We start from the raw sequence: 17067 nt of genomic DNA on the forward strand, positions 1-17067 counted from the left end.
TGTAAAAACCAAATCCTAAGAAAAATGTGCCTTTACACCAGCATTTACTCTGGCACTCTTCTTTCTCATTTTTGAATTGTGGTTTGCAAGATTACAGCCTTCTCTACCTACTGTTGTGACTCAGTGTCCCGAGGCCAATGTTTTAAATTTGACTTTGACTTGCCCGTTACCTTTTTTAAATATAGCGCTAAATGTGCAGTCCTTCGTGGAATACTAAAGCTGCCAAAAGCAGCAACTGTCTAGCGGAGAAGGCTGTTGATATGATATAATGAGAAGGCTATTCTATAAAATCTGTGTATTTTTGCACCTCAGACTTCAGAGCCTGTGCTAAACTCAACGCAGGCCACGTCTCCCGCTTCTCTTCTGTTTTAGGGGTGTGATGACTGTGGGATGTATAATTGCATATGGTTTTTATATTGTGCTTCCTTCCTTGCTTGCTCTATTGGTTAAAAAACCCTCTTGAATTCATTCAAAAACTATTTAGAATAACATTAAGTAGACATTAGAACACATTTCAAAATTAAATAGTAAAATATTGTATTAAAATAGATGGAGCTACACTGAAGAAAACAAAGAAAAAAATGTCTTTATCATACAAAAGCTTTAAGCTGGTGAAAAAAGCCCTCCGTTTCCTTCTGTCTTATCCACCCCTTCTGGAGCGAGCGCTGCCTTGGCCCTTTGCGTGAGTGGAGCACAATAAACTATTTAATCAAAAATCCTGAACAAGCAAAACCCCACTGGCCGTGTGCCAGACCCTCCTTTTCAGGCCCACCACAAAGAGGCCAGAGCTTGGCTGCCTTCGCCTCCTGGCAGTGCAAGGCTAAACCACGTCTGATTATTAATTCTGGAGTTCAGACGAAGTGCCATGTCAGCACATTCCACTTTTCCACTGCACGTTAAACATGGAACTCTGCTCGCTTTTCCCTCTTACGGACACGAAGCCTGCCTCTTACGCCCTCAATCTTTCCTCATCTCACACAGTTACCTCAACATGAATCCATGTCCTATCCTTAATCCATATTATATCTATATCCTAGGGATGCATTGCAGAGACTTCCTAACTTAATTTTTGAATTATGATTTTTATTTCCTAAGTCAAGTTACCATGGTTACTAAACAGATAGAATGAGATTCTAAGTTAGGATGTTTCTGTAATACAGCCCCTGAAGAACAACTAAATTAATCTTTTTCATTTTCAACTTTAGGCTGAGATTTACTCCTGAAGCCAAATGGCTGTTTTAAAAAACATTAACAATGATATTTACTATTTTGTACACATATAATTTAGCAAATGTCTTTACTTACAATACTTTTTGTCTTAAGGTAAAATGACAGCATTGTTGTTTTTTTCCCCAGACCTATCACTTCTTCTGATGACCAAGTTTTTAATTTCTGAATTTAAATTAGGTTCATTTTTGGGGAGTACATCCAAAATGTCCAAGAGGCTTTAACTAAGCAAAAATGTAGTAATACAAATAATAAAAAGTTGCATGTCTCATAATGATTTTTGTAATGTATTGTTTTTCTTTAAAAGAATGAAATTTATGAAAAGTAGTTTATTATTTCTTAGAATTTAATAAAACCGCTCCACTGCTTAACACACTCATGCATAACACGCTGAGAAAACAACAACAACAACAACAACAACAAAAAAAAAAACAGGAAATGATGCAGACCCCCTCGACTGTTAATGTGCGTCAAGATCAATAGTCTCAGATAATTTGACCTTTTTATGGCAGGGCAAAAATGTTTCTCAAAACCACATAAAACCAACATGAATACAAAGATTACGTTGCTAAGAACTTCGCACACGATGTGCTTTAAACAACAACAAAAAATTTAAAAGCGCTTTCCTTTTTTATCTTGGACACTCTTATTTGTCATTTACAAAATGGCTGCTTGTGCTTGTGTGGTCATCCATAACAAAACAAAAAAACTGATTATATTCCTGTACTAATAAACAAACTAAACTACGGTATAGCTGCAAACTCACTGGCACAAATAGTCAAACCCGCAGCAGGGGTTTTTGTGCAAAATACAGCTTTTAGGAAAAACAGCTGTGGCCCTGAAGTCATTGTTGGTTTTTGGAGAGAGAACCAACTAATCATTACCCAATTATAGTCGTCTTGGTAGTCTGCAATCTGGCTGGCCTGCAACTGAACGTGCCCTGGGAAAAAACAACTGCAACAACTAATGCTATGATTACTTTATTCAGCTGTCACTTCTTCACGGCTGCACTGTCGAGGCAAAAATGATCTTATCTATGTATAAATGGTTGTCTAACAAAAGTCAGCAACTTTTCTTCTGTTGTTTATCATTTTTACGCTTGCTGAGTTTAATTTAACAGCCTACATTTTGGTAGGCCAAAGTGCTCGACTAGTTTGCAATTGTTTGTGTGTGTGGTTTTTTGGTTGACTTGTGCTCTGATGTGCTCTTCATTAACTTCGATTCGGCCATGCTCTACAAATGGAAAATGATGTCTTTGTGCTCTGTGAATATGATTATGTAAGACAACTTTCACCCGCATTCAGTAATCTGGGCACCTCATTCATAGCTAACCGAAGGCCTTGCCCATTTCCTTTCACTGGATCTCTAAACCTCTCGACATGTTTTAATCTTAATGCAGTGCAAACGGTATTAAGAAACACAACACACCAAAGCTGCAACTACATTAGACAGTCTTATAAAGCTCAAGTTTCTTTTTGTTGAGCAAAATCGGCTTCAGGCCTGACAGGATTTCTACACACTGCACAGACAGAGTGCAGCATGAAAGGAAAAAAGGAAGAAAAGATTTTGATAGACTAAAATATCAAAAATATATCACATGTACACTACTGTTCAAAGGTTTGAGGTCGGTAAGATTTTTTTATGTTTTTGAAAGAACCATTTGTCATCTTAGATTAATGCACTTAAAGTTAATCTTTAAAACACTGATTTAATTACATTGTTAAAAGTAATCTTTAGCAAAACCTAAAATGAATATCTACTTGTTATACTGCTAATTATAATGTTGTAACGCCTAAATTCACTTTTATGGAATTTAAATGATTGATTTTAGTTTTCAGTGTTTTATTTGAATTCTGACAAAATATTATAGAATTTTAATATCGGCCTTTTATTGATTATGAAAATTATTATCAGCTTATTGGTATCAGCCAGAAATGTAATATTGTGCATCATTCGCAACTTTTTACTCTCAGTTAGGGCTTCACATTTAATAAATAAAAAAATTGCAATCAGTGCAATCAACCTAGTGCAATTATTAAACCGAGGATCTTTCTGGAATTTAGTCAGTCACAATAAAATGCATAATATTAGGGCTGCACGATTTGGGGGGGAAATTTAATTGCAATTTTTCTGGTTAAATTTGCGATGCACGATTTAAAATGCAAACAGCCGGTTTGTTGTGCTTGTTTGTAGGGCTGCACAATTTGGTCTAGGGCTGCACGATAATGGTTAAAATGATAATCCCGATTATTTTGCTCAAAATTATAATCGCGATAATTAATCACGATTATTCTCATTTGAGAAACTACAGAGAAAGAGAAGAGACAGTTAACGCTTTTGCACGAGTATTTGCGCAAAATCCGCGCAGATTTGGTTTAACGTTACACGAATTTCCCCAGCAAAGTCAGTAAACATAACATGCCAAATTGGCCAGTGATTTGACAGCGATACCCGCCAAAGTTCATTTTTAGCCGCATTTGGCGGGTTGGCGGGTGTTAATTTCAAACCATCAGACTTAAAGGAGCTGTATGTAAGAAATGTATTTCAATTAATCATAAAATGGCCCTGATGTGTCACTAGACATTAAGAAATCATGTTCATTTCAAATACTTATATCACTGACAACAGTAGTCCGGCCAGGATATTGTCAGTTAAAAGTGATAGTTGCAGCCCTCAACTGATGTTGATGTTGTCATCTTGTGTTTTGGCCTGATGCTCCACCCTCCACCTATCTACCAATCACGAAGTCAGTAGTGTTTCAGCATCCGGGTTGCCAGCTCTGCTCTAGTTACCACAGCTGCAGCTACAAACGTGTCAGCCTACGTTCCTGCTGGATTCTGCAGCATATCTGGCAACCTCGAGTCAGGGGGGAGGGGGAGGGGATACACCGCTCTACAGTAATTTGAAAGTGATTGCAGTACCAGTTTTGGCCACAATCTTACATACAGTTCCTTTAATTTAACCAACTACAACTTCCTCAGACAGCAAGTCAATACAAATGGCATGATTTAACGTTGAGCGCTTTGTGATGCGTCTTCACATTAGATCTTCTAAGCGACACATTTCGGTTGAAAATGAGGCAAAGCAGGCTACAGATCCAGATCGCTCAGCAAATTCGTACTGCAAAGAAAAATAGTCTACTTGTTGATACACACTGAAAACGGTCAGTGGCTGTCGTTTTCAACTGATTCACATCATGAAAACTGGTAAAACCGTAAACTTCAAAAAATAGAACAGCGAAACTCATTTAGAAACAGATTTAGTCACACAAACGGCACAAGTGGCTTGTGAAGAAACAGATTGGCTGTGTAACAATTTCATGCAAACAGAATATCAGTACTTTTCCCGCAGTGTAGAGCGCGCGCGCAGGGTTGCCAGATTGCACCGATTAAGTAAAACACGAGGCATAACATGTAAGAGAAAAGCTCTGTTTGGGTAATTTGGGAGATTTAAGCTATTCAGATCTGGCAACCACAAACATCAGTGCTAGTCGGTGCTAGTGGGGACTTGTTTACAATACAAGATAATGCAAATGTCTAATAAAAAAGCGTTTTCAGGATAAAAAAACGAGCGGGCAAATATCGCGACGATTTTTTAAAATTAAAATTAATCGAGAGAGGCAGATATCGTTCTCGCGATTAAAATACGATTAATCGTGCAGCCCTAATTTGGTCCAACATTTATTTCTTATAATATGACTAATAATTATTATTATGATGATTATTATTGTTGCCAAATAAAAATATTAAACAAAATAAGAAATATTACTATTGTAATAACACTTCCATTATTAAAAATAAAAAAATAGAGTACTAGAGCCCGCATTGACGCGAGCTCCGCAACAGACTTTTTCCCGACAGTCAAAGCGACGTTACGTCACAAAAGTGCGGGCTCGTAGGAAGACCGCAAGTGCTTACTTAGGGTGCCATTAATCCCAAAAGTGGAATTAAACGCAGCCAATAAACACACGATTGCCGCAATATATGGTGTATTTGAGTTCTTCAAGCCTTCTCGGGTATTTTCATTATAATAAAGTATATTTACAATGCAATGCCTGTATCACTGTATAGTACTATAAAATGATATCTTGTGTGTGTGCCTCATTCTACGATAAGCCACATCAACTCACAAAAGGAATTTATTTCAAACACTCAACTGACGTTATGAAGAGAGTCTGGAGTCGTATTTTGTTGGACAACAGGTTTATGAACGCTTCGCATTACAAGTTTGGGAAGATATTTCACGCATGTCGCTTTTTCAAATTCACGTCATAAGCGACTCAAACTCGCAGTACTTGTAGAGATGGAGCAGCATTTACTAAAAAACAGCCCCTGATTTTAGTATAAAAATGCACCAATCACAGAGCTGTGCTTCACCAACATGCTGTGCATATATTCATTTAATTAAAAATCGGAAAAAAATACATATAAATATAATCACACTAAGCCAAATCGCGATTTCGGTTTAATTTCAATTAATCGTGCAGCACTATATAATGTGCTGATAAAGCATGCTGTACAGTCAAGTAACAATATGCCTAGCATTTGAACATAGGCCAAAGCACCATGGGAAAGATTCTTTAATACGGACTCAGATCGGAGGCCTTACTAGCCTTCTACTAATTCTGTGAAAGAAAGTTCAGGGTAAGGAGCCGGGGGAAAATTCAAGGGGCCTTCTCTTTCTGAGAATTGTAGTGAGTGGATAGTTTATAGCTGCCTGGAGACAGTATCAGAAGAGTCTGTGAAACAGGGGAGGAGGAACAGGCGGAGATTGTACAAATGCCAAGCCATGGTTCACTTCAACAAGCAGTAAAACTGAGGCCAGGAAAAGAAAAAGAGGGGAAAAAATAGAGGGAGAACTTCTGCCATAGTGCAACGTTTCAGTGAGGACAATGTTGGTGGATTTCAATTAAATCACATGAAATCTTTCTCACACTGAATAAGACATGGGAAAACACCACAGAATTATTTTCACATTTTCTGTGCAGATGCTTTTCTGCCATATTAAAGGGATAGTTCACCCCAAAAATTTACATTTGCTGTTAATTTATTCACCCTCAGGCCATCCAATATGTAGGGGTCTTTTTTTCTTCAGTAGAAATACCGTAGTCCTTTTTTATTCATATAATACAAGTCAATGGCTACCACTTTTAGTCAAAAAAACATATACAGACAAAACAATATTAATACCCGTGGCTCAGACGATACTCTGAGGTCTTACGAAGCAAAACGATCGTCATGGCAGTCTGAAGCACGAGCAAACTCACACATGAGTTTTTATCTTTATTATCTTCATTTTTAAACTATTCTTTTGCTTTATAGCTCTTTTGCACATTGGCATAGATATAGATATACCATATAGGCCTATGTTTTCATAACATTCAGTTGGTGTGTTTGTTTGAAGGACAGCATTGGGAAGGATGTGGAATAGAGTGTATTTTGTCAATAAAGAAAATAAAATTTTCTTGATAAAAAACTATTATAAAAAACTTTGTTCTTGAACAAAAATATTATGATAAAATAAAACCTTTAAAAGCAACTTGGTATATTATTTGTTTTTATTGCCATACCAGTGTCTATGGCCCTGTTTACACCTGGTATTAAGGGGCGTTTTGGCCGCTCGGTTCACTAAGGAGACGAGGGAGAAACATACCCGGTTACACCTGGTGTTTTAATCCGTCTCTTTTGTTCACTTTTATGGCCTATGGCCGGGTAAATGTATGAGTTTTTTCACATTTGATCTAATGGACAAAATAAACTCACGGAAAGAACATATGAACGCACCCGGACACGACAGAAAAACATACGGAGAGAAGCAGATTTCGTTTCTGCTCTGACAGACGCAAGACCACGGCGAACGCGGTGAGTGTGTTTTAGAAATCAGGAATGGTGAAAGAACATTGAGCTTGGTACGTTTTCCTCCTTCAAACCAAACTTGGGTCTCCAGCCGACAAAGTTTAAAGGTGAACTAAGTAACTTTTTTACCTTAACCGAACAGCTTCGGAGTCACTGGAATAGTTATATGACTTTTGTCGGGTTGAATGGTGGTCGTCTCGACTCCCCAAGCGCCTGTGAGCCGAAAAACCACCATTGCAACTTTAGGCCGGCGGGCCGCCTAAGCGCCAGGAAGTATTGCGTGATATCAGGTCTCGCGATGTAACAAATTGCTTTACGGCAAAAAAAATCTGCTAAAATTCTGTCATTATTGCGCTCCCTCACACTGTTCGAACCCGAATGAAGAAGACGTTTTAAAGAATGTCCCATCTGCTTTGATGTCGTTGATCTACTAGCCTCTGGTATCTGAGAGTCGCCAACAAGTTTTTCGACAGTGTTGTCAAATATCTATTCCGAAGCTGTGGGGGGAGCTCTAGAGAGAAACCTGCGAGCAAAAAGCGAGAATACAGCAAAGAAATTCCCGAAACTGCATAGCCCTGCTTTATATCTCGTCTGGCTAGCGCACTTCCCATATTGTTTACACATTAAGTCAGTAGGCGAAGAGTAGGCGGTCTTTTGATCATTATAACAAACATTATATACGATTTTTTTTCAATATTTGGTAACATTTTTTTAGGATTATTACTGGTGAAACATTTTTGAAAACATCACAGAATGTCAAAATACTGGACTTGAAAATGTAATTAGCTTTATTAATCTGACATGACATTTTTAGTTTCTTAATAGAGCATCATTTCTATATTCCTCTTTGTTCGATGCTACATTTTCAAGCAAATCCATTTCAAGCACCAGGCAAATGTCTCAGGCATGTAGGTTAATTCCCTACAGCTACATAACAAGAAAAACAGTAAGTTAGCTGATTTTAGCTACTGTTTACTTACTGTTTACAGCAAGCAGACTCTAAAGCAACACTAGTGCCAAAAATTTTGACCAATGAATTTCCATAAACTGTCCAGTTGTTTTTTAAGATTTTAAGATTTCTAGCTAAAAATATATATATTAGAGATGAACTTTTCAGACCTGGAAATCACAATTTTAAAAATTCACAGATTCTTCCATGTTTTCAATGATCATGGTGACCTCTTAAATGTTTAAATACTCAAAACTCTGTATTCCTCAGATTTGCCTTGAAAATGTGAAAAAAGTCTGGATCTTACTCAGAAGCAGCAGCTAAAATGGTGCATGTCTGGTCCTCCTGACGTCCTGTAATTCAACACTTCGAAGTACACCAACACTTCTCATACTTTTTCTTTTTAGTCAGTGAGCATCACAGATTGAATATGACAACTTTTTTAGTGTGTACTGCAGACTTTTAACAGTCCAAAAAAAGGGACACAAAGGAGACATTGAAGCAAGAATCACCTGATGGAGTGGGAATGTGCAGATGAAGCTGAAAGCCCTACCTGATACATATAACTCTCCAAATTGGCCTGGTAAACTGCCAGGCCTCCAAACATACTATAATTTACTGCTTCCTGAGGGCATAAAGGGAGGAGGAGAGAGGGTTCGAGGAAAGTGCCAGAGAAATACAGGAGCAAAGACAGTTTGTCCAAAGAGACTATATATTATGTGTAAAAATGTTCATGTATTAACCGCTTTTTAATGTCAATGTGTGAACAGCTTGTAATGAAACTTAAAAAACAAGACCTTCCCCAACTTCCTACGTTATCTATGAAGAGCCTGTAGACTGATATTTATGTGAAGGACTTGGGACATTTTAACCGGGAAAATCAAAAGAATATGATGGTTACGCAAGCTCCCGAGAGCCTCTCTTCCATTTAATGACCCAAGAAATGAATGCTTATACAATGTTCAGGTCAGGATAATGCTGAAAGAGCCATTCTGTACTGTAATGTCAATGTGTCATGCAAAGAAAAGGGATTAATTCAAACTATAGTCTCACATAGCCATATCTATATAGTCTATAGCAGGGGTATTAAATTAAAGTTCCCATTAGTGGTCCGGTCTCTATATTACCTTCCCAGCGGAGGTCCAGACAATACTTTTTTGGAACAGTTATACATTTCCATCGGGGCAGCCGTAGTGCTTTGTAAAAGAAAAAAATCCTAAACACTCAAAATAGTCATCAGGGCCCAGAGAGCCAAAGCAGTGATGTCCAAGAATCTTTTTCAATATTTACCCCCCCAAAAAAGTTAATATTTCTCTCAACTGGATATTAATATAAAAAGGTTAGGCTAGATCAGATGTTTTATCAGGCTATAATGATTATTATTTTACATTTAGAGACCTACGTGCAGGGGTGCGGGAAGATGTTTTTGGATGGGGATGCTGTTTTGTACCGGTCTACAGGACATAAATTAAGATTTTAAGTTATTGAGCTGTTTACACTGACACAATAGAAGAGCCAGCACAGCGACAGGAAATAAAAATGAACATAAAAACCTGCCTAGCTTACACAACACCGAAGGTGGACTAGTGCTCTGGAGTAAAGCGGACAAATTCTTTTAATGCACACTGCAACGGTCACAATATGACGTCAACATTCTGTGTGCATTTTAAAAAACATAATTCAACATATAATTATTAACACTTTTTAATAACCCACTTAAAGAGTTTATTACAAATAAATGACTAAATGCTAAAAATGAGTAAACGTTAATGATAAATGATAAATGTTAAACATTTACAATCCTGTGAAAACAGGGGGTGCTGTAGTTTTTTTGTTTTCGGCAGTGTTTTAGCAAAAAGTATCTATTTATCTATCTACAGTGTTTCTGCTACTGTTGTTAAAAACGACCGCGTCATCTGCAGCTCTTAATGTGGCACTTTACGCCTTTAGCAGGAGAAAGAAGAAGTGATGCGCACAGAACGGAAAGGGCTTGAATGAAGTGCGTTTGGCTCTAGATAACATGTTATTAATATTAATATACATAAAAAATATTACAGGATATACGCTGAAAGACCATTACCGTAAACGACCCTGAGCGCTTGTTTCGACGTGCTGCTCAAACAGTAAAACGCCGCAATTATGTTCCGCATAACCAAGCCAGGGTCCGGAACCAGACCGCGGTCTGCCATTTGAATACCACTGATCTGTAGTCTCAAATATAATTTAGAATCAAACTCTCATAACAGTGTAATTTTAATTAGCTCATCTGTTGGCATAATGGCCACCGGTGTCGCTAACAACAAGGGTTTTTGAAATCTTCATATAGCCTCTTTAAAGAATTAGATGGTCATGCTAGATGACAAAAAATAAGAAAGATCTCTGATGATTCAATGCCTAACTAATATTGCTGTAGAAGAAGCCAGCTGTCAAAAGCAAAATCCCCATTTTCCTTCAACAGAAAAGGGGGGGAAATCCACAAATGTTTATTATGAGAGATCTGAGGTTTGATTCAACAAGCATATCAGTCAGTTCCCAAAACAAAACGGGTTTTGACCTCTCTAGCACACATTAAGCAGGTTAGTCATTGGTCAACACATTAAAAGCCAATAAAAAAAAGCAGCCAGTCTTACCCTGCAAAGTTGGCTCAGGTCTGGGAACAGCAGGAAGCGGTCTCTGAGAACGAGGCTGGCAGGACGGCATCGACATTTTCACAGGTCCCACATACTGCACGTACGTCCCCGGAAAGTCTCCCCTCTGTTTGGTACGCTCGTTAAACCCTAAGATCCAGCCGATGCATTCCGGGTGCTGCTCATCTCCCTCTTTGATGCCCAGTGACAGCAGAGACGCTTTGTCGACCGTCAGGATATCACCAGGCTCAAGGTCAATGTCATCCTCCCAGTCCTTACAGTAGGCATACAGAGATCTGTACTGGAAGCCATCAGCAGCCATTTTCAGAGTGTGAAATGACAATCACCCCTGGCAGAAGAGTGTCGGACTGGGGGTGAAACTTTGCGAGGGTGCGAATGATGTCGTACAGTGGGACGTTTCGTTGAAAGCTAAGCACTACTGATCGGAGCTCATAAGCGGGCATGCGCGGTAGGAAAGGCTTAGACCTGGCCGGTGTTAGCCGAACAGGCCACTTTTCTCAACTTGAACCCGCGGTTCAACCAAATGATGGAACAAAGGGAATGCAGCATGCTCATTCAGGCACCGGAAAAGAAATAAAGAATGAAGTCCTTTGCAGATTTCTTTCGCCAAATCAGCTGGTGTCGTCTTATAGCAGGTTGCTCAACATTCCCTCTCAAGATGTGATCCTCCCAGTGTAACGTGATGACTGTAAGAAAAAAGACAGAAGTATATTAATAAGAGCAAAATAACTCACACAGAGGCTTTCTTTCTAAAAGAATAAATAACAAAATACTCACAACTAAATTGGTGTGTTTACATGCACAGTTACAAACGAGCTACCGCAGGCTTTTGCATAGTCCAGCTACAGCTTTCATCTCAGTCCAAGTGTACAGTAGTGGCTAAAAGTGAATAACGGCCAAGGAAAATTGACATCTTCACCCTATATTCAAATATTATTAAATTTTTTTTTAAAGATTTTCTAAGCATATTGTGTAGTTGTGCTTAGATTCAATTGTTATATTTGTGATAATGCAAGTAAACATGGCAACTTGTGGTGACAATTGTTTTTTGCTAACACATGCAAACACAAGAGAATCAATGCAATATTAATACCTAATTATGTTGTAGTCAATGTATCAATTCCTGTGATCTTTTTGTTTTTCTATTTTTTTTTTATTTTTTTTTGCATAGTACTTGTAGTTGTAGTTTTTTGCCAAATAATTTTGTCAGATAAAAACCAAGTTTAGCATTATGTTCTTCCCTCATATTATGATGGTTTAATCAGACTGGTAGGGTCATTAAGAACAAATATCCCTTCTGGACATCACTTTTGACCACTACTGGACATGACAGAATGCGCAATGAAATATTACAAAGATTAAATACACTTGTCTTTCAGAGAAAGTGCACAACACCAAGGCCTACTGTAGTCCGATTATACATGCTTAACAAAGACGAGCTCTAAATGCATTATCTTGGTCTGTTAGTCAGACTTCCCAAAAAAAAAAACCAAAAAACCCAGACTAGATGGACTAAAGCGTTTACATTTTGTTGTAACGATTGACTGTAACAATCAAACTTTTAAAGTGCATACTGTATAAATGCACCAACCACGATGCACCTCATACATGCGTCATATGATGGACACGTTAAGTCATTCTGTAATTTTTTAACACCATAATCTAAAGGCAAACTAAACCGAGAAACAAGCAACTCTACTTACCTTGAAAAAAATGAAAGCTAGAAATATCAGCACCCTTAATTTCATAGCACAGCAAGTAACCAAATATTTAAAATCTCAGCAAATTATCAAAAAACGATAACTGTCTGCCAAAAAATCGTCACAGTTGAGGGGTGGTGTTTGTGGAAATAGCATTGCTAAATGAGTGCCGGTCACTCAAGTTTCAAATTCATCCAATATAAAGTCCATGCTTGTCTAAGAACCCAAATAATACAGTGCGTAGTCGATTTTGTTTAAGCTTTTTTGCAATATGCATCACTTATTTGACGGAAGAGCAAAACATATAATTTTTTCATGCGCATGCGCACCTTTGAACCAGGGGTTTATGCTCATATACCAAGAAAGAGGCACATTAAAGGTTTGCAAAACCTGTGGAAGGATTGCAATCGAATAAACACTATCAAAGTGTTCGCAGGCATGACAGGGCAGCACTCACCCCACTTTGACCAGGCGCACTAAGGTCTCAGTCCGACATCCTCTGTGTAGAGAAGAGAGGTGCAAGCGCAGACACGTGGCACTGACATACCCAACCACAACCCGCAATCCTCACACCACTGAAACACCCCCTTCGAAAAACGTCATCCCCCTTTCCGCCTTTTCATCATTTTAACTAAAGTACGTGTAATGTTACTGCTGCTGTAGGAAGAAGTTCATTCAGGAAAAGAGAAAAGGTCCATTCTGAGTACAAGTTCTGAAACTAAAAGTTCTGCTGAGAGAAATCTTCATCTTTACAGTCAAGCACACGGCTTAAACTGCAGGACAGCAGCTGGCTGATTTGTACGCATCCTTTCCTCCCCTTCATTCAGCCAGAGAAGAGCAGTTCGCAAAACACTGTGACCAAGGCAGAGCACAAAATAATTAATGAATTGAGCCAGGAAACTCACTGTTGCTACAGAAGGGAAAAGGTAATCCTGCATTCCTATTGGGCAGCATATGGCCATGTGCTCAAGAATCACCAGAGAAGCTGGGGCAAATCAAGCAAACGTTCTAATATTAGAAAATGTATCTAGGCAGTGATCAAACCCAAAAACCCTTAAACTATACTGCTTTTCTTCGGTGGATCACTTTTTTGCCATTAACAGGAATACGTTTAAGCCTGTATGGCAGGCTTATGAGTATTTTGAATGAGACAAGCTATGCAAAATCAAACAAAAAATGTTGAATGAGGGTTGTCTAATCAGGACTATGGCAAATTATTAGGATCATTAGGATTTTTAAAACGCAAGGAAAACGCAGAGGACTGGATTCTGTTTGGAGTTCAAGTGAGAAAACAGTATAAGGATTCTCTATCGTGACGTGCATGTCTTCAGCCTCAGGCTACCGAGGTAGGAGTTTAATCTATCCATGGGACGCGTGTAAGATATAGAAATTAGGACAGTCTGGTTTTTTTGCAAATGTGTGTCGAGAAGGAAAACGATGAGATTGTCTGGGTATGAAAAGCTTATGCAATATTTTTTTCCTTTCGTTTCATTGGCCGAAGTACCTTGACTAATGCCCATGAGTCTGGTGACAGACAGTGTTCTCCAAACAATATGTCCTTTTAAAGCTTGGAGTGTGCAGGACTGAAGGAACGGCATGCGGAACAAACCCTCTGGATATAGGACAGGATAGGATAAGGACAACGTTGCTAATTAAAGTTGAAGTGTGCCTTTATTTTACAATACTTTCTCAAGTTAATGTGCAGTGAATTTGAAGTAAGCCATTTGCATGTTCATTCCTACGAAAAGTGTAAACACGGTGGTGCTTTCAAAACATTGCTCTCTTTGTGTGAGCATCCTGACCAGCCCGATGCAGTAACATTGGCTCAAGCAATGGTGTAAGTTTGGGATGGGACTACACACTCCCGTCCCATTAATGGTGGATGAGAGGGAAAATGATTGCTACCTCACATTTCTTATTGTTGTATTGTCATTAAGTATTAAAATGTTTGCACCTATAATTTTAATTCGCATTGAAAAATATCTAGAAATGTTTTATGCTATTTTAAGGATATTTGACAAGTTATTTAAGAGTAACCTAAATATTTTCTTTCTTATTGTGACGTCCATTTGAGTGCAACGGATTATTGACAAAGAAAAAAAAAAAAAGTAGGGTGGGGCTTGGTCCTATCCATGTGGGCGTTGCACTCAAAAATTAATGCAAGCTTGCTGTCATTTGTGGTGTGAAGCTGGTTCTTGTCACATGACCTGCGGTGCGCTTGCAGCATTCTGAAAGTTCTCGCGTCTTGCGTATGATACGCCGTTCTAAAAATGCGGCGCTCAAGTTAAAATAAGTTAAACTTTAAAAGATGTGCACGTGTCTCGAGACCTTGCGGTTTTTCCCCATCCACTGCCCACATCTGTGTGAACCGGTCATATTGGTTTTGGATTTTCATAGAAGCCACACTGCAGGACTGTGGCCCCAAATAAGGTAAAATTTGATCGCAATGGTCATTAACCGGCTGTCGGCGAACATGTCACACTATCGATCAAAGACTACAGATTTTAGCCTAAAGCCGGGTGCACACTGTGCGATTTTGGCCACGATTTGGCCGTCTGAGACAATTTTTGATCGTTAGTTTGGCGTGTTCACCGACAGCCGATTAATGACGATTGCGATCAAATTTTACGTCTGACGAAATTCTGGCAGTGTCAGAACAGAAGATTTGGCTCACAGTCCTGCAGTGTGACTTCTACGACGACCGTCAAATTGTCTTCATTTTTCAAGACAATTATGACCAAAATAAACGTTAGAGATTTATTTGTAGCCACCATTTCAATCCCGCGTGTAAATGCAGCTGACATCACCGAACGTGTCATTGATTGATGATGTAAAACTCCGGAAAACTTTTTTTGCGTGCGTCCGTTTTTAATGCGTCTTGACTGTCATACAGTCTGAAATTAATGACAACTGAGATCTTACAGTGTGACATGGCTTAAGGTGAGGATCTTGTTCGTACAGTCTGACAAGCAACAATTGTAAAGGACTATTATAAATCGCAGAGTGTGCACCCGGCTTAAAAGCAGAGGAATCTTAAGATTTGTCTCAGACGGCCAAATCGTGGCCAGAATCGTAAAGTCTGACGCGACGCACAGACTCAACCCCAGTGGAACAGAGCGGCAGAGCTTTACCCTCCCGGATCCAGCTCCAGCTCCACTCCGTGTTTTCATTTCTCACTTCATTTCGCACAATCCTGAGAGAAACTCGCTCTGAGACAAACTGTGAAAAAAATCCCCGTGCTAATAATAAATAATAATAAAAAAACACTACCACCATTAGCTAGAACTAACTGCTGTTGTGGAATATAAGCGTCGAATATAAGCAGTGTCTAAAAAAAATGGACACTTCAAATTCAGAACCGTCTAAATTTGCTATAAAAGTTCAGTTTGTGGAATAAATACTTTCAGAAACTGCTCGAGCACTATTAAGGCTCAGTCATTGTCACGCGCTGAAGCTCTTGCAGGCTGTTAATGTTAACTGTGCTGCCTTGAACAGACAAGGCGAACATGCATGTGCATCTTGCAAACCTAACGCATATCGGTTTGCACATTTCTGTCGCCCACTAAATCCGAGATTTTAGCAAACGGCTATCCCGAAATTTTGCAAAGAAATACAACGTTGGCTTATCGTTAGAAGCAGACACTCCACATATTCTATATTGTAGAAGCACACTTCGTGTCTTTTCCACCATTTCCCCACATTTGGAAACTGCTAGCTAGCCTTTCAGTTTAGTAGACTACAGCAACGCAATGTGCAAAACTTGGGAAAACTTACCCGTGGCAAGTCGTTGCAAAGGCTTTGACGGTTTTCTTTCGCGCGTGCGAATTAAATGTGCGATCTTTAACACTCGGATGGACTTACGTTTTTAACTTCCATCCACTCCCCCAGCAGAGTACAGGATTGATATCATTTTCCTTTTCATTCCGCACGTATCTTTTCAACTTGCCGAACTGCCATTTTCCAGCACAGCACAAAACGGGGCAGGACTGCGTGAGAACTAATGAAAGCTCGACGGAAAATAGCGGAATAAGCCGAAAACGTCCGAAAGAGTAAATCTCGTTTAACACATGAAGCGTTCCACATTCTTGCGCTCCCTATTGCGCCATCCTGCTGTGGTTAGGCAAGGTAACGTTAGTGTAAAAAAACAAACAAAAAAAACGTTCAGAAAAAAAATGTAGATGTACTAGTGATAAAAATAAATAAAAAAACATCTCAAATTACGCTATTCTTCGAAATGGCCACTAGTTTTGTTATCGTTACTACTGAGACATTTCAAAAGCAGCATTAAAACATTCTGATTTATGTAACTCAGCAAGCAATACATAAAATGTATTCAAACATTGAAAAGTTTGGGGTCAGTAATTTTGTTTTAAAATAAATAATTTTAGTTAGCAAGGATGCATTAAATTGTGTAAAAAAAAAAAAATCAATTTCTAATTTATTTGTATTTTTAACTCTTCATTAAAGAATCCTGAAAACAGTTTAGAAAATATTTTAAAAGTTACTTAAACTGCAAAAATATTTCACAATATAACTTTGTGCTTTATTTTCGACCAAATGCAGCTTGGTGAGAATAAGGAACTTTTTACAGACCCCAAACTTTTAAACAGTAGAGTATTTTGATCAATCCTTGAGGCAATAGATATACCAGAGGCCAGTAACACTTTAGTAGAAAACCTATTCACAGT

General features: G+C 38.6%; 1 protein-coding gene across 2 annotated transcripts in view; it reads right to left on the reverse strand.

Annotated features, from left to right (window-relative positions):
• The window catches only part of pik3r2 (phosphoinositide-3-kinase, regulatory subunit 2 (beta)), a 33173-nt gene extending 16656 nt beyond the window's left edge, over nt 1-16517 (reverse strand). Inside the window, exons 1-2 of one of the 2 annotated variants that reach the window (XM_084118913.1) lie at nt 16154-16517; nt 10662-11365 (exon numbers count right to left, since the gene is read on the reverse strand). In XM_084118913.1, the coding sequence (XP_083975039.1) occupies nt 10662-10980 (319 nt within the window). In that variant the 5' untranslated portion in view covers nt 10981-11365; nt 16154-16517. The remainder of the gene's footprint in view (nt 1-10661; nt 11366-16153) is intronic. The other variant, XM_084118914.1, reaches the window with a different exon arrangement.
• Between the last annotated feature and the right edge of the window lie 550 nt (nt 16518-17067).

This window comes from Abramis brama, assembly GCF_963993115.1.
Source record: "Abramis brama genome assembly, chromosome: 7".
Classification (NCBI taxonomy): domain Eukaryota; kingdom Metazoa; phylum Chordata; class Actinopteri; order Cypriniformes; family Leuciscidae; genus Abramis; species Abramis brama.